Source organism: Meleagris gallopavo, chromosome 5 (genome assembly GCF_905368555.1).
Source record: "Meleagris gallopavo chromosome 5, MGAL_WU_HG_1.1, whole genome shotgun sequence".
NCBI classification, from domain to species: domain Eukaryota; kingdom Metazoa; phylum Chordata; class Aves; order Galliformes; family Phasianidae; genus Meleagris; species Meleagris gallopavo.
The window spans coordinates 18,475,283-18,492,656 of record NC_139408.1 but is presented as its reverse complement, the minus strand read 5'-3'; the positions used below and the strand labels follow the sequence as shown (position 1 = coordinate 18,492,656).

The 17,374-nt window shown below is 38.0% G+C and overlaps 1 protein-coding gene across 24 annotated transcripts in view; it reads right to left on the bottom strand.

Annotated features, from left to right (window-relative positions):
* CD44 (CD44 molecule (IN blood group)) overlaps positions 1 to 17,374 on the bottom strand; it is a 73,954-nt gene that overhangs the window by 33,424 nt on the left and 23,156 nt on the right. For all 24 annotated transcript variants that reach the window (XM_085224548.1, XM_085224546.1, XM_085224566.1 and 21 more), the window contains one exon: positions 650 to 815. In XM_085224548.1, the coding sequence (XP_085080674.1) occupies positions 650 to 815 (166 nt within the window). The remainder of the gene's footprint in view (positions 1 to 649; positions 816 to 17,374) is intronic.

The following is a 17,374-nucleotide window of genomic DNA, read 5'->3' as shown; positions in this document are numbered from 1 at the left end:
TCAATGTCTGTGTATATTTTGCTAAACTGAGGAATTCCTATTATTCACATTTGTTTCCCCATAAAACATTTAATAATAAAGGGTAACTGAGTTACTTAATAATGCATTTCTATCTTTTCCTTTTCTTCTCCTTTTTTTTTTTCTCTGAAACTTCTCTATTCACATAACTTAAGAATGTACCAACACTGTCACCAGTTCTTCATTGGATGTCAGTAATTTATCCCCAACAATGCTATTTGATGCTCTTTGTGCTGACTGGCAGGAAAGAGTTCCTTGTATTATATGTACCATTGACTCTACATCAGGTCATTTATATCACAAATATTTTGTATGTAATTGCTTTACCAATTAGCCAGTGACACAGTATGATCTGAACATCACCCTTAATGGTTTGTTATGCTCTCAATCTTCTACTATCTTTTATCTGTAGGAGTTCATGATTTCTTCAAGATGGCTGGTAGAAAGAATATGCAGTCAAAGACTTATTGTAGAACCCAGTGCAAATGTACATGTGCTGAAAGATGGTTTGCTCATCACATAATATAACTTACTTCAGGAATGACATAGCCATCTAATTAGCAACAACAGTAATTATTACACTATGGATGGCCTTGTCACAATATATAATTTTTCCCCCAAAATTCTTTACCTGCACGTTTCAAATCCAAGTTCATGAGCTCTTTCAAATTGCTCCAGTGTTGCCAAGGTACTATTGAGGGCTCTACAGAGCTCAATTGCTTCAGTTCGTGTGAGACTGTAGCGACCATTTTTCTCCACATGAAACACTCCTCCATATCTGCAACTTACATTGAATTCTGTGATTGAAAGAAAATTAAAAATTATTGGACTTGATACTTCTGAAGACCTGAAATTGATTTATTTTCATGTATAGCTCTTCCAATGCAAGCCAGCAGCAAACAGCAGATAATTCATTTAGAAGGAGATTTGGCACTTTACATTAGATCATTTTCTCTATATTTTTCTTCATTGGGCTCAGACACATGGCAACCTTTCAAAAAATGAAAAAGTGCAAGTCCACCAATACGACATGTTTTATCATCAACAATAACAATGCAGAAATACAAATACGTTGTGAAAATCTTTGAGACCACATTACTGCAAAAAAACAACTAATATTCTAATGTATTTGAAAATATTTATTCAAAGCAGAATCATTTAAAGATGAAATTATGATATAATCAAAACCTTTATGATCATAAAGTTTCTTATTTATCTGATTGTGACCCTATTAAAGCCAAAAGACTGCACTGGGATCTACCTGATATGAAACCAAAGAGAACTGCACAGACATTCTGAACTAGAACAACATAACACTGTTAAATACTCCCTGATAGGCAAGCTTTAGGCTCTTCTTATTCTATCAACAGATAAGAGAAACCTTGGCCATACATAATGTATGAGGACACATGAACCAACTTCTTGCTCCTTGTTCCTCAGTTTTGCCAGCATTTCCCTTCATTTTGAAAGACTTATGCTTGCTGCACTCTTGAATATAAACATGTTATTGTCAACCCACATTAGAATTTCAATATATACTGCAGTAAATTTTATTAGCAGTAAAAAGTGTATTAGGTGGATTTCAAATAATACTGTGCATATTTGCACATGGAATTATCTTTAGAAGACAAGCAGTATGAGAATAAAAGTAATGAATAAGTTTAAAATAGTATCATGGGTGCCATAGCTCTATTGTACAATTCATTTCCCAGCCTTCACCCTGAATAAGCAGTACATGCAAAGCCTACGGGAGGGGAGAGCCTCACTCAAGCCACTACAGACACTGAATGAAAGGCAAAAGGGTTGGAGGCTCTGAGGAGATCACCATCAGCTCCTCTCTGTTGGAAAGATGCTGCCTAGACAGTGCAACAACTGAAGAGTGAAAAAACTGTATAATCAAAGCAAAGTCTGTGCCTGAGTAAAATGAGAGGGAATATGAACATCTGTTTGTTGTTATTTTTTATTTTAGCAAAAACTGTGAAGAAAGAGTTAAAAATAATAATAACTTCGATATAGAAAACATGGAAAGATCAGGATGCTTCAAAGCAACGTGAAATAACTTTGTTCCTGCCCCACCTTTCCCTCAAGGGAAAAGTGTGGTAGCAATTCCAGACTAGAATGACAACTGCAGAGCATGCTTAATAGGAGTAGCCTGATATTCTTAGCAAAGAGAGAAGCATGAATCACTTTTATCTTATAATCTCAATGGGAATTCCACGTGCAAGAAAAGGAAAAAAGGGGGTGTCTGCCCCATCTATTTGAAATAGAAGATACCATCCAACAGCTGCTTTCCCAAAATATCTCAAACGCACTTCATGCTCTTTTTCATTGACACATTCTATGTGAATAACCAGCAACCTTCCTAACACCATTTTTGCTTGATGGTCTACCTTTGCCTAAAGCTAAGATGTGAAAGCTAATGATAGTAATCAAGATGTACACATTCTCCCCTCGCTTTTGTTCACTGGCAAACTGAGGTTATTGTATCTACTGTGTATCTACTCGCTGCTCCTGCATATTTACTGCAAGGAATGCTCCTGTCCACAGGTAACAGGAAACAATCACAGGAAACAATCGAGATAAAACAGCAGATTAAATCCAGACTGTACAGCATATCAGAAGACAATGACCACTCACAAGATAAGTAGCATCCAGTAGTATTGGTGGCAACTCATCCAAAGGAGCACAATAGCTGTGCATCCAATCTTAAATGTTTTTACTGTAGGTAATAGAATTAATCCTTATCATTACTTGTACTGCATTTCCACAAAAAGGATGTCAAAAATATCTCTCCCACTCCACTACCACACAGTTCTATAGATTGAGAAAAGCACTTCATGTGTACAGAATTGATATAGGTTACATAACATCTTACTGATAACATTTATTAATAGTTTTAATAACTTGTAATCCAAAAATACCAAGGCAGCACAAATTTTAGTTTTACAAAATTTCTGCAAGTCTAACATATTTTCTCAAAACATCTTTTTTGGCACATGTTTTCTTCCAGAGAAAAATAGTTTTATTAAACTTCCTCTGATGACAGCCATGTCACGAGAAGTTTTTAAGGCAAGAATGAAGAGCTGGTACACAAGGAAGAGAACACTAACAAATGTACTTTTTTTGTCTGGAAGACTTAATATTTTGCAACAAGTCTGAGTTTCCCAGTTTGAGGAGAAGCAAGTAGATTAACATAAAATGATAGCCTCAGCAACAGAAGCCTCAGCACAGCATGCTCAAAAGCCATTAACACAACGTGCCTATAAGTCACAACAAATGTACTCAACAGGCATTTGTGTTGTAGATCCCAACAGATGTTTTCTGACTCAGATGACAGCGCAACTAAGAGCTGCTCCATGCAGATGGTTGTGGTCTATGGCTTCAACTATGCGATGGAGCTGCTCTCACTGCTGTCACCTGAGTGACTTTTACTCCAAAAATTCCTGATTTGAAACCTGACATTATATGGGAAGTTGTCTAATGAGCAACTATATTAAGCATAACTGACTCAGATGGGTCTTCTTTACTTTTCCCTTTTTGCTCCTCTCTCCACTGTAGAACAAGACAGGTCGATGTCTCCTAATAAACAAGCATACTTTGTGAAGCCCTAGATTATATTATATTTTAAGGTCATATCACAAAGATATATTAGTTAATTAGAAGTAACAAATTCAGTGATTTTGGAACTACATTTTTTTGGAACATCAACATTTTTTCCAACAACTTCAGTTTCGTATCTGAAGAACTTCTGCTATGAAGGCAGATTTCCACATCCCCTTGTTTTGGATTGCATTTGAATCCTGTAGCTTATAATAGATTTGCTGAAACATTAAGTGAAGTTCACTTTTGTTTAAAGGGAATTTGATTCAGTTGTCACCAAACTTCAGTCTATTCATGGCTTTTAAACATTATAATATAGGTGCTGTTACCACCCAGAGATCCAGTCATGATTGGAATAGCATTTTAAAGCAGTCAGTTCCCTAACCTCCAGCTGCTGAGAATAAATAGGCTTACTTACACAAATAAGCTTAATAGAACTACTTGCAGGGTACAGCTCTGCACATGCATGTTTTCCATGGAAATGCTGAGCTTGGCCCAACGGTGTACATCCTGCACACCAGGACGCTTCTGGGAAGCACCAGGCGCAGCGCACGTGTGCTGAACATCTGCACTGCAGAAGGACTGAGGCTCCCAGGAAGCCGTATCCATGTGAGATCATGTGGCTGGCCAGGAAACACCAGGGACACATGTGGCAATCTCATTTGCAAAACTGGTTTTGAGGCCATTTTCTTAGCTGGCACTTTGCCCTAAAATAATGTTGAGACGAAGAGCTTTGTTCTTATTTTGACTATATCTTCTAAACCTGCTATTAAAAGTGTCTGCAACACTATTGCAGCACAGGCTCTTCTGTTTTTGAAGTGGTGAGTGTGAAAAAAGGATAACAGTGATGCCTAAAACTCACATAATGTTCTATAGTCTCAATACATTGTATAAACCCAGTATCTCCTGTGTGAAGGCAGTAATTTCTACATTTTAAATACAGCAAACTACAGATGCAGAGGACGCTGACCAGAACTATGCAGTCAGCCAGGGAACCTGGAAATCAAACTCCAGAGTTCTTACATTATGGCTCCACATCGTGTGTCAGACTATTACTGATCCTCTCACCGCATACGAAGTTTCAAAGGAGTTGATTCAGAGTGGACTCAGAGCAGAATCACAACAGGCACCCAAACCTTCCCTGCTGCCCCCTCCTATAGCTTGGCAGTCTTTTAGGGCTGACAGGCCATGATTTGTCCAAGACACCCACATGATTTGCTGCTGCTGAAAGACAACATTGTTTAATAACAGCTCTTAAGAAAGGAAAAAGGACTAAACATGCCTGAATTGTCATGATCATTAATCTCATTCAGACCATGAGACTTGGCTGACTCAAATCAAAGCCATGGAATGCCCTTAAGCTTGCACTGAATTTTATAAGCATGGAAAACATTAATACAAGTCATTTCTCTCTTCCTTTCCTATGACTTCTGGTGCTCTGCCTCTCTCTCCAGCTCTACATTTTTTTTTACCTTTTTTTTTTTTTTTTGGTCATGAGCAGACACTCAGAAAACAGCTGCAAGTTCTTCTTCAGTAAATCCTTTAAAGCTATTACCAATGCTGTATGTAAACCAAACTTAATTACTGATTTTCAGCCCAGTTTCTATCCTTGTTCTCCTGAGAATTTGCCAGCTGACCCCACTGTTGTGATATAACTAGATGAGATAAACTAAAATGTCTTCTTGCCCCTTCATGAAATTGTAAGTTACACCTCATTTGTTAATACCAGAGACTTGTTAGAAGCTATCTCCATAAGAAGCCAGGTGCAATTCCATTTCCATCCTGGTTCTGCAACCCTTACTCACAGTGAGTAGTGCTGACACATGTAAATTTTTCCCACTATAGTAACTTCTCCAGAAAGATGTTTTATGTACTGTGTGGATGGTTCACGCTCTTCTTTCTACTCTTCGTAGCTTTCAGGAGAAAACCTAGTGGTTTCATTCTCAAGGTGGATGATGTCTCTCATATATATATACTTAAAGGTGTATAAAGGTATATTTTTTAATCATTGCACAGATTCATCAAAACAAATGAAGTGGAAGACCTGTGAAAACCTTGCTCCACTTTACAGAAACCTGTAGAAGAACATCAGCTTGTTAGTCGATTTCTTGGTAAAACCACTGTGTGCATCAGTGCATGGCAACAAAAAGGAAACATTAGTATGCTGTTCTCAGGGGGATTTTCCTCTTTGGCTTGTGGTTCAGGATGATTGACTGGTAACCACAATGTGATAAACTGGGTCTGAAAACAGGGACAGAGCTAAACTCTTAAAGTTGCAGACAGTTTCATTCTCTGTTTGCTTATGTGGCTTCTACTCTTAGCTTTTAAGAGATTTGTTATAAGTTTCTTAAGCAGATTTCAGGCTTTAGGCAGGTATAAATGAGTAAACGTTCCTTAGAATCATAGATTATTTAATTGTATAGATTATTTAATCTTGTACTGACACTTCTGAAAAGGATCAACTTGCTTATTACTGTTATCAACCCTGTTAATGTTAGTGCCTGTTTTAGTACTGATAATGAATAAGAGAAAAGTGGCATTTTATAAACACCAAAATCCTTTTAAAAAGAGCTCCTGGTAATTAATTTTCCTCTCAAAGCAAATCTAGAAAATGGATGATAGGAGCCCTAAGATCTGTATATGAGTCAGATCTTGGTTTTCGGTTCAGATTTATCTACAGTTAGTGTTTGCTTTTTAAATGTTTATTGGGAAACCTACTTTATGGCTAAATCATAATGCTGAATACAAAACTCATGTGGGATGAGTTCATGAAACATCTCAGAAGTCAAGACATTCTTGACGTCTGCAGAAATACTAAGAAAACACAACTACTGTAATTTTGACATCTGTGAGAACTTGAATAAAAAAAAATATTGTTCAGTGATCATACATACATGCTGGCCTGAATGACTTGATTATTTGCTGATTATTCCACCATTTCTTTAGAGTCTATTAGTAAATCTATTCCCTATACCAATTCACAGCCCAGGCATGCAGCAGCTTTCACCTTGATATCAGAAGTTGGACTAAAGCCCAGGTCAGTACTGCTGGAAACCACTGGATAGCTGTTCATTTGGTTATGTAAAATGATTCATTAGTCCCAGCCCCACTCACTAATAGACACGTGTCGACATCGTTAAAACACACCTACACCTGAATCCCTCAGGGCATGATGGGGAAAGGAAAGTTGTACCGGGAAAATCTGACTCTAAACTGGCATGACTACACACTGATGAAAATTTAGAAGTCAAATTCTGCAGAATCCACGTGAGTTAAGCAAGATTGTTTGTGTGAGGTTGTAGAGTTTTACCATCACAACAAAAAAGTGCCAAGGATCAAGCAACTTGTTTGTCATGTAGTGTGGATGGGTGATGTTTTTATTTTCTCCCAGTTGTGATTCTTGTTCTTCTAGTCCCCATTCTCTACAGAAAGTAGTGAAAAAAAATGGAAATAAGCCACCTATATCATATGCAAGGCCTCTACAAATAATGGCTGGCACAAGGTGAAAGCAATTTACAGATTCCTGGGAGCTGGCAGATGAAACACTTGCCTTGGTATCCTGCCAAACTTAAAGTAATTTATAAGAAATATATTTCCAGATACAGTGGTCATAAACCATATCTTCTGTTTTCTAAGTGTTCCTTGTGGATACTTAAAACTCAATGATCCTTGTGGGTCCCTTCCAACTCGAGATATTCTGTGAATCTGCGAAAAATTTTGTTCTTCAGTTTAAAACTCTCTCATTTTGAAACAGTTTGCATAAACTAAGAGGAAAGCAAAACAATTTCAAAAAATAATTAATTTAATTGCTTATGGGTTTCAATATAAGTTGGCAGTTTAAAGAACCCAGTCCAACATTTCCTTGTAGAATTAATTTTAATTTCTTATTTTTATTTCAGTTTGGTATAGGAAATTCATAGAATCCCCAGTTGGAAGGGACCCACAAGGATCATCAAGTCCAACTCCTGGCTCAGCTGTTCCTCATACATCTTGCACTCCAGACCATTCCTCATCTTCATTGCCCTCCTTTGCATGCCATAACTTATTCAGACTTCAATCAGTGCGATCTAACAGACATTTCTGAATCTTGAAAATTTTCGTGAGAGAAAAAAATCACAGCTGCATCTCTAACAGATTGCTAATATTCAGAAAGAAAATCTCTGCACAGCTGGCTTTTTAAAGACAGCAAAGTCCAGGAACACACTTGAAAAGAAATTACCTGCATTCAGTGAGGGCTGTCTGCTGTAAATAGAAACAGCATTTTCTTAATAGCTGGGTGTGGTGACAAGAAAGTGAAGATGTCTCCATAGATTCAGAGCTATAAAATCAGACCTTTCTTTGAAGTCATGCCAAAGCTGTTCCTACTATGCAGTTATATTTGGGAACGTAGTAATTTTGGCTGAAAAGGCAAATAAGATTGTAGCTTCCTTACGTCTCTGTTAGTTGTTAACTATGTAAAAAGCCATGACTTAGCCATGCTTACTCTATGAGCCAAGTGGACTCAGGTTACCCTCTGAAATGAAAATAAAGTACTAAGGAGAGATGTGGCAGGGATATGGACAACAGTATGAAAAGGGTGACCTGCAGTAGGATGATCTCCTTTCCCTACTAAATATTAGTAAGTATCCCTCATGTCTCTGTACTACTTCCGTCAGCGCCCACTCAAAAAAGCATGTAGAACAGAGCTCAAGTTCTTGGTTTCCCTCTAAGTTGTTCTCTCTATATATACCTACAGGCCACCAAAATCATTGTCTATTTGATTGCTGATACTTAGAGATCATCAGTATCTTAGTTTCCCTGACTACCAAATTACCTTCATAAAAATGGGGGGATGGCGGGAGGAGGAGTGGCACTATTATTAAATAAAGAATTCAGAATACAAGTAAGTACAAGAAATATGTTTAGTTCCTCAGCATTTGCTGCAGAAAGTTTGCTAATGCATCTTCCAAACTTGCTTCATCTCCTTGGCAACAGTTGCTCTGATAAACATCCTGAGTGAGCCTATACAGTGTCATCACTTACGATAAACTTCCTTGCTGCTGACATTAATATTACTTTTTTTGCAATAGCTTTACCCAGCAGTGGGTTGAAAGCCTTCAGACTTCACTAGAACATGGTACAGCTGTGCAGCACCTCTTTGGAAAAATTGCAGGCAGTGAAATCATAGTCTTGGAATTAGACAGTTATCAGATATGCCCCCCTGCATATGATGAAAACATGATCATCGTTGTCATACCAGCAGTGCTTCAGGCTGTACAATAAGCGGTCTAACCCCAAAGGCTGAATAACAAGGACTGTAAAGTGAATCAGTTGGGACTGGTTCCACGCAATCCAGGTGAAGAAATGTGCAGGAAACGAAAGCTGGTGATTAATAGTTGGAGTCTGACCTTCATTTTTTTGACTGAAAGCAAATTGTTATGTCATTTGGGATAAAAGCAGGGGAAAAGCTGTGTTGCTCAGCAGACAGATCCCAAGCCTGGAGCTCAAAGTGCCTTATGTCCCTCCTCTGTCATTTACCTGCTGGTATAATGCAGATACAACAATTCATCTCTCTTTGCCTCAGTTTGCAACTAACCTCCCTAACAAAGCAATTTGAAATCGACTGATAAAGAACACTGTAAGAGCAAAGAACTATTACACTGTTATTTTATTGTGTTCTTACAAGTTTTGCAGTCAGTCTCCATCTAAGCTTTGAGAAGTCATGGGAAGCCTGATTAATGTTTTGTGGTTACTTAGATAAAGGATTCATACAAAATCAGACATAAGATCAACAACTCCAATTAAGTGATAGATTTTAAATTCTACCAACTTGCAGCATGCTAGCTAATAAAAATAGCAGGTGAGAGCTGAGACTATTCTTCACCTAACATTTAAGAACTCTGATTTCTTGGTAAATATTTTCTGAACTTAAAGAAAAAAATCCCCCATGAAAACCTCTAGTAAATGTTCACAGAATTCTTACAAGTTCATTACAGAAAAGCAATCAATGATCAAAACTGAAAAGAAGAAAAAAGGACATTGAATAAAAAAAGTAGAATATCACTGCCTTGAAAAAGGCCCCTGTAAAAAAGCAACAGCTATAGGAACCTCAAGAATCTTTTTTAAAAGCTCTGAAGGCTAGACAAGTAATGTAAAGATAATATTAGCCTGGTAGACATACTGAAAGGAACAAGGCTTCTTAGAACATACTAAGATGTCAAAGGACAAACAGTTTGTCGTCAGTCCTTATTCAGCATTCAGCTTCCTCACACTGCAGACAAACTCATACACAGTTTCTTTCACATCCCCACTCAAACATCTGGAAAAAGCTAGAAAAAAAAAACCAATTTTTTTTAAAAGAATTTTCTTGTATGAATTTGCAAGGAAGTTCCTTGCAAAATAATAGCACAATTTTAAACAGTTAATGAGGGTGCCTAGTTCTTAACTGCATATCGATTGAAATATTGTCCAGTAATCCATTCAACTTGATCAGGACCTCACTAGTGACTCAAAGTGGAGCACTGAAATTTCCAATGTAACAGATATTTTAATGACTCATAGTAGATTCAGCGTTCTCAGATTAAAAATATAGATGCAACTTTTGTACACAACTTTGAAGTTAGAAACGTGTAAAACACTGCTACTGAACACTTGTGATTTTCACAAAAAAAAAAAAAAGGCTAATGACATATGGTATCATCTGCATTCCCAAGGTGTGCAGAATATGCAGGAGTTAAAAGCACTGATACTTGTGTTGTTTTAGAATAATCACTGTCCTAACAAAGAACTGGATGAATCTGTTACCAGCCATTTACACAACCCAATTAGATGCTGAATGATAATTAAATCATGAACAAAACTTGAAGAAAGCTACTCATTTGTGTGGCAAAAACATCTAACTTTGTAAGTATGTTGATCCCAGTGTGAGTCTCTCCGTAAAAACACAAGAGGCACCAAGCCACGAGTACATCTTCAACAGAGGGGTGGCAACCACAGCACTCTTAGGATCATTGCAAAATATACTACAAAGTACTGAAAAAAATCAGACTCAAGAAATGATTATTTCATATGCATTTCCTGAAAATGGTGAAATTTAACTCCGGAAGAATTAAGACAGACAGTGAAAAAGCCCAAGATTTTCATTGGCAGAAATATTTGATTTGTGACCTGCAGTATATATTCAAACAAAAAGTCAGCTTTGAAAATGATCACTTTCTATAAGTACGTGCAATGGTTAACACAATCGTCTTAATCAAATGCCATCTGGAGTCTATGCAAGTCAGTGGAAAAGTTAAAGGCACTTAAATCAGTACAATCTCCTTGTATGGAAGAAAACAGTGTCACACCCACTCCTCCCTCTTTTTTTCCAATACCTCAAGGCCTGGGATCACAAAGCCTGTAACAAAAATGCCTAGGCTAGCAGGCAGGTTCTACTGGAACTTTTGGTGGCACAATATTTCCATTTGCTGGATGTCATGCGACTTTACCCATCCGTACAGCAGTTTCAAAAATCTTGAGATTTATATCAAAAATATCAGCTAGCAAGAAATTTTCATAAGATACATACATGTTGTTTGTATACCAAGTTAGATGTTCAGCTCAATTTCTTAGATAATCCTTACAGTTCTAGTCTTGAATCTTTTTAGAAAAGTTTTAGGAAAAAGTTATTCCTATTCTTTGCAATTATCATTAGGATGCATATAAATTTGTTGCTATTGCAAATATAGGGAAAATTGCAAAATGCCTCATATATCTGTTCTACTTTAATACTGTCCCCAGATATTTTTCATGGGAGTAAAGATTCACATGCACGAGGGAAGAATGGGAAAGAAGTACTGGCAGTGTGAACTCGGGATTTTGTACCACATTAAATCCTACATGTGTTTAGGTATGTACACTTCTCTTTGAAGACAATAATCCTCAAGTGGATTCGATGTCTTCCTGAAGTGAAGCCAGTGATTTTGCTGTGGTGGTCATAGATCCTAACAATCTTCTATTTTAATGAAATATATGTGGATTTTATGAAAAGAATCAAAATTATGTTAACATTTCAATAGCAAATGATGAAGTGACAGACCTCAGTTCATGCGCCGTAATTTTCCTGAGACTGGAAAGTATTAAGAAATCAGATTCACTTTGAGCAAAAGTTAATCCAAATAGCAAATCAGGCATAAGTCTTCATCATAAGTAGAAAAGCTTAAATAGGTATTTTTGGAAGAAAAATGATTCTAGAAGAACATTCTAGAAGAAAAAAAAGTCAAATACATTAGACAAAGTAAACAACTGATCTTCTGTGATTCCCCTCATGATGAGTAGGTAGAAAAGTACAAGATGAATCGAGACCAAAAAGTTTACAGCAGACATGAAAAAGAAAGGAAACCACTAAAGGACACTGAGAACAGAAGTGTGAAGATGCCATTACATACTAAGGAAAAATAGAAGCAAGAAGATCTTTACACAAAGCAGAGATAGCTCCTAGAAATAGCAGAAGTAGCTGATGCAGAGTGGGCAAACTTTTTAGGATGATCTACTATCAGTCATTGTATATAGAGTCTCTAAGAGTCTTGAACAGTCTGAAAGTGTGTTAGGCACACCATACAACCAACTTCTGAAATTCTGCTCATTCATCTGACTCTTAAAACTATTTGTTCTGAAAGAATGGGAGATACTGGGTGCTTAGCAATCCACTTGAGATACTGATCCAGTAAATAAAAAAGCAAAATATAGAGTTACATGGGGCATGAATATGTTGCTATAGTTATGATTGTGGATATATTCGTGTGAAATCAGGTTTTGTCAGGTGTTACTGAAAGGTGTTAATATGGTGCCTTGCAATTGCTGCATCTGAATTTCCTGTGAGTCAACAGCAATAAGATTGTAACCTGCACTGATAAAGTGATATGGCCAGAGCACTGACTGTGAGCAACAAAGTCGGTAAAGTGTCTGATAGGGTCAATAAACTCAGTGCAGGTCTGCAAACAATGGCTTATAAAGCACTTCATAAATTAGGAAAATACTTATCTCTTGCTCATAATGAAACACACGCAGGAATATTTTCTCACATGTATTGTCCAAATGTGGTAAGGGCTGCGTAGCCAGGTGCAGACTACCAAGCAGCCAGTAACTAAGAAGTTTCCTATTTCAAGATGCCAGTTTTCCACTTGTTAACTTCTGCAAGTGGAAGAATTTTACTTGAGGACTTTTCTCTGCCGAGGCTTAGAAGAAAATTTTCTGTTTCCAGCTACATTGCTGGGTAAGTTATTTTGCTTTCTCTCCATTTCCCCACACATAAGGTGGGGGCAACATCACTAACTTCCAAAGCACCACAAAAGAGGTTTGTTTTTCTTGTCTACAATGAGCATATCTGTCAATTCACTTGGCACTCATTAGCTAAGGTCTTTTATTCTGTTAAATGACAATATACTCAGATATCAATTTCTAAAGTGACTTAAACACATTCAGCTTGATTCCAGCTGTGCTGTGTATGTTGACAAAATGCATCAGATGAGACAGCTGATCTCTCCAGACCAAATGTTGTAACATTAATATGAACTCCATGTTATGCAGGAAAGAGAATGACTACAGAACTAAATTTCATCAGAGACATCTCCTCTTTCTAAAGTGATATATTGAGAAAGTGTAAACATTTGAGTTCTCTTTAAGAAAAAAACAAGTTCTTCTTTTGCAGTATCAGAGAGAATCCAGCAAGCAACAAATGGAAGGAGAACATTTCAGACACATGTTCATGTCCAATTCAAATGTTTAAGGTAATATAGTATGCGTTCAGAAGAAAGCACTGCATTTTGATGATGCAGTTCTGTAACAATAGATTTTATCAGCACTTTTATAGGTTATTAATGCATATAGCCCTTGTTGAGCTCAAGACTTTCAATGCTGTGGCTATTCTTTATTTCTTGTGACAACACAGAAGCACCAGAAGTAAGCTTGTCCATATTTGTTTTGAAGGGTAACCAAGTCAAGTAGAGAGTTTTTTGAACTTTTCCTCTTTTGCTCGGCAAAGGAAGGTCACTAAGAAATTCATTCATTTGCAAATGTGAAATTTCAGATAAAAATGCCACTGATCTTTAAGTGCTCCGTTGTATCAGTTTTGCATTCCTCTGCAGACAATAGGAATTTTTTTTTATTTTTTTACTCTTGTCTAATTTATCATAGCACTGGACTGCACTGGCACATATACACATAACAGGATATTTCTTAGGAAATATAAAACAACTTAAGAAAAAAAAAAAATCTCCAACTCCAGAATCATGAACTACTTGTCATATGAACTGCTTAGACAAAAATATACTCTTAGCAAAGGGTTAATAGAAAATACATTCGGGTGCAGTCACTGATCTCAATAGCATCTAAATCCCAGGATATGCCTTCTCATGGAGAACTGGATGATCATGCTTTTCTCCAATTCTCAGAAACCCACACAGACCGAAAATGCTATCTAATCCTTATGCCTAAACATAACAGTGCTGGTCTTAGCCTTCTACTTTGCTCTGTTTCTCTGTCTTAAAAGCTAATTAATGCTGGGCTATGTTCAGGATGAACACCAGTTGTATCATTACTAGATAATGTGTGAGACTTGGCAGGCCAAGGAGAGGTGAACATAAAGCTGAACTACCCAGACCACTTGCCATCCAACAAGCAGCCAGGGAATACAGTCGTAAGAAAAAGAATGAATGGAACTGATCTAATGGAAATATCAGAAGATACAAAAGTCATATACATCCTGAGAAAAGCTCTGCAACCTTTTACACCAGAGCAGTGAGCAAATGGATTCAGGCTTTTCTGAGGCAAGCCACAAAAGCAGGAAAGAAACTTCTCTCTAGTTAGTCACCGTGGGAAGTTGCCTCACATGCTCACAGTGCCTGCCTGTTGCAGCTGTACATACAAGGACTGGGAATTTGACAGCTGCCTGTCTATAACTTTAGCCGTGTCCATTCAGATCAGTGAAAACCAAGTACCTATTCTCTGTAGCTATAAAAAGAATTTGTTATATTCTGGAAAAGTGGAGTTTTAGTAGAGCTCAATACGACATTCCTAGCGAAGCATTTTTATTTTCTGTGCTAGAAGAGTTCTATGCTTTTTCTCCTCTCAAGAAGGCAGTGATTTTTGCCACTCCAATATAAGAGTGACATTTTATTAACATTGCTCTTTGGAAGTCAGTGGATGCTCTGCCTTTTAGCTTCATATTAATCTCAAGGATAGCAAGTCAGACTTGCCAGCATAGAAGGCTGAAATGAAATAAGAGGGTGAATAAGAGAATTTTCATATTCCTTGAGCCTTCACTGAGGCTTGCCTCCTGAAAGAGCTTGGTCTCCACATTCCCTTTTGCCTGAGAATGACTTTGCTGCTCAGCAACAGTTTTTTACTGTATTAAAGAGATTTACTCCTTTATCACAGACACAGGCTGATAAGAGTCCAAGTTTATTGGACTGCTTCAGCCAAATGCCACAGAGAGATGGATTAATGGGGAAAATGGGAAATAGGTAGAAGCTGTTGTTCAAAAGACGGTGTATGAATCTAAAAGATACACTTGGCTATCAACTGGATACACACAGTTGCTGCACAGGGGCACTCAAATTTTCCAAATCCTTTTGGTTATGTGATATTTTGGCTTGGCAGCCAGATGGCCCACATACAGGTTAAGGGTACTGGGTCTGTTCCTGGGTCTTCCCCTGTCTTTCTGAGTCTTTTTTTTTTTTTTTTTTGTGACTCTTGACACTCAGCTTTCCCAGAGTATCAAGCCTTTGTGCATAAACACCCCCACAATATCAAGAAAAGAAATGGTAGTTATCATTACAAAGTTTCTGCCTCAAACAGGAAAGAAACATGAATAGATTTAATACATCATCCTTCTGTTAATTATTAAATCAATTTTAAAGTTCTCAAATCTAAATAAGTTTTCAGTTTGACAGCAGGACAAAAGATTTAGATAAGTTCTCATTTGCCAAATGGCTTCAAACATCCCTTATCAGAGAAGTATCAGTCCTGAATAGAAACTTTTAAAGAAAATGATATATTGTGTAGGCTGTGGTCTAACAGTAAGCAAATGTTATTGCATTGAAAATAACTGCCAGTTTCCAGTGTGTGTATGGATAACATACACACGAGTAAATAGGACAGAACCATCAGAGTGATGGAGAAATTTTATCCGATTTTAATAAGACTGCTTCTGGAGAAACTGATTTGAACACCGAATAAATATTATTTAATTTCTATGTTTTAAATGTTCCTATATGCCAAACTTAAGTATAAGCAATAAGGAACAGAGAACAAAATATTATAAATCTGGAGGCTCACTAACAAAAGAGGCATTTTCTTTACACTTACATGGCTGAAAACAATGGAAAAGGGAAAAGGTGTGAATGGAGGACACCTAATCAGGAAGGAGAAGAAAGAACAGGGAAGCAAGTGAAAGCAAACCGTGAAATGAGCTCAGGCTTCACCCTCGGTTTCTTCATTATTAATGAATCATGTTTCTTTATAATGGGCAAAACTACTTTCCCTTGAAGCTCTGCAGCTAACCATTCCACGGTCCCTGTGTAGGAGCTCCACTGGTACTCTTGGATGGAGGCAGGAGGCCTGGCTGCCCCTGCACAGCCAAACCACACCATCACCTTCACCTCCACGTTCCTCCGTACAGGGCCTGCCTGCCTGTGGGATGGCAAAGGACTGGTGAGAGACTGACTGCTGCCATCAAACAGTTCCTAAGTTGAACTACTGTGTTCACACGCTGAGGAGGAGCAGCTGCCAGCTTCCTCGGCCTGCTTTGAGCGGGCACATGTGCTCTGCCTGCTCTTCGAAAAGGTTCAAGTTGCATGGCAGAGGTAGGTGTGATACAGTCCCAAGCTGCTGTACTCGCCCAGCAGCAAGACACATTCTCTCAGAGCAGCTGCCAGTTTGCTGGCGGGGCAGCCCCTGAGCTGGCCGGAGGCCTGTGTGCTGCCTGACCCAGCTCACTTGCTCTGCCCAGGGGTGCTGGCTGGCCACCGACCACGCGCTCCGCGCCAGTTCACTTCTCGCTTCTGCATGGGAATGCTGCGGAGCTACTCATCACCTCTGCCCACACACACCACACCCTGCTGCTTTACAGACACCTATCCATTAACAAAAATAACAATAAAAAAGCCCCCTAGGGAAATATACTTCTGAGAACCCGTTTCACCATGAGCGTTGCTAACTCACTGTCCCTGTGAGACAACTATAATCAACCAAAGCTACGGAACTACAGATTTTTCGGTATTATATGTTATGTCAAGGACAGCTTCTTACTTACAAAAGCAGGTATCTACTAAAATAGACATTATCTGCCTAGCTGATGATCGCTGGCTCAAACCCTCTCCCTTACCAGCTGCCCGCCTGTGCCTGGCACTCTCTTTTGCAGCCATCTCACGTTGCTGCTGGGACAGGATCATTAGCAAAGACGGCAACGGAAGTTTTACCACAGCTGTTGCATGTCTGAGGTTGCTTCATTTTTTTTTTTCCTTTTGTGCCAACATATAGCACAGTCTGTTAGCGCTTCCAGCCACTGAATCGTGTTCAGTCACCAGTAAAAGGAAAGAAAAAAAAAAAGCAAAGCAATGTATTTTTCAAACAGTGGAGGTCACGTAAATGCAGGTCTCTGTGATTTTTACCTTGAATTGGTGTTGTTTCTTGAGTCTACCTGCTGGTAATTGCTAAAGTTTGATTATTCAATTTATTTCTGTTTTCTTTCCTTTTCTTCCTTTTTTTTCCCAATGAGAATTGAAGGTTATTGTACTGA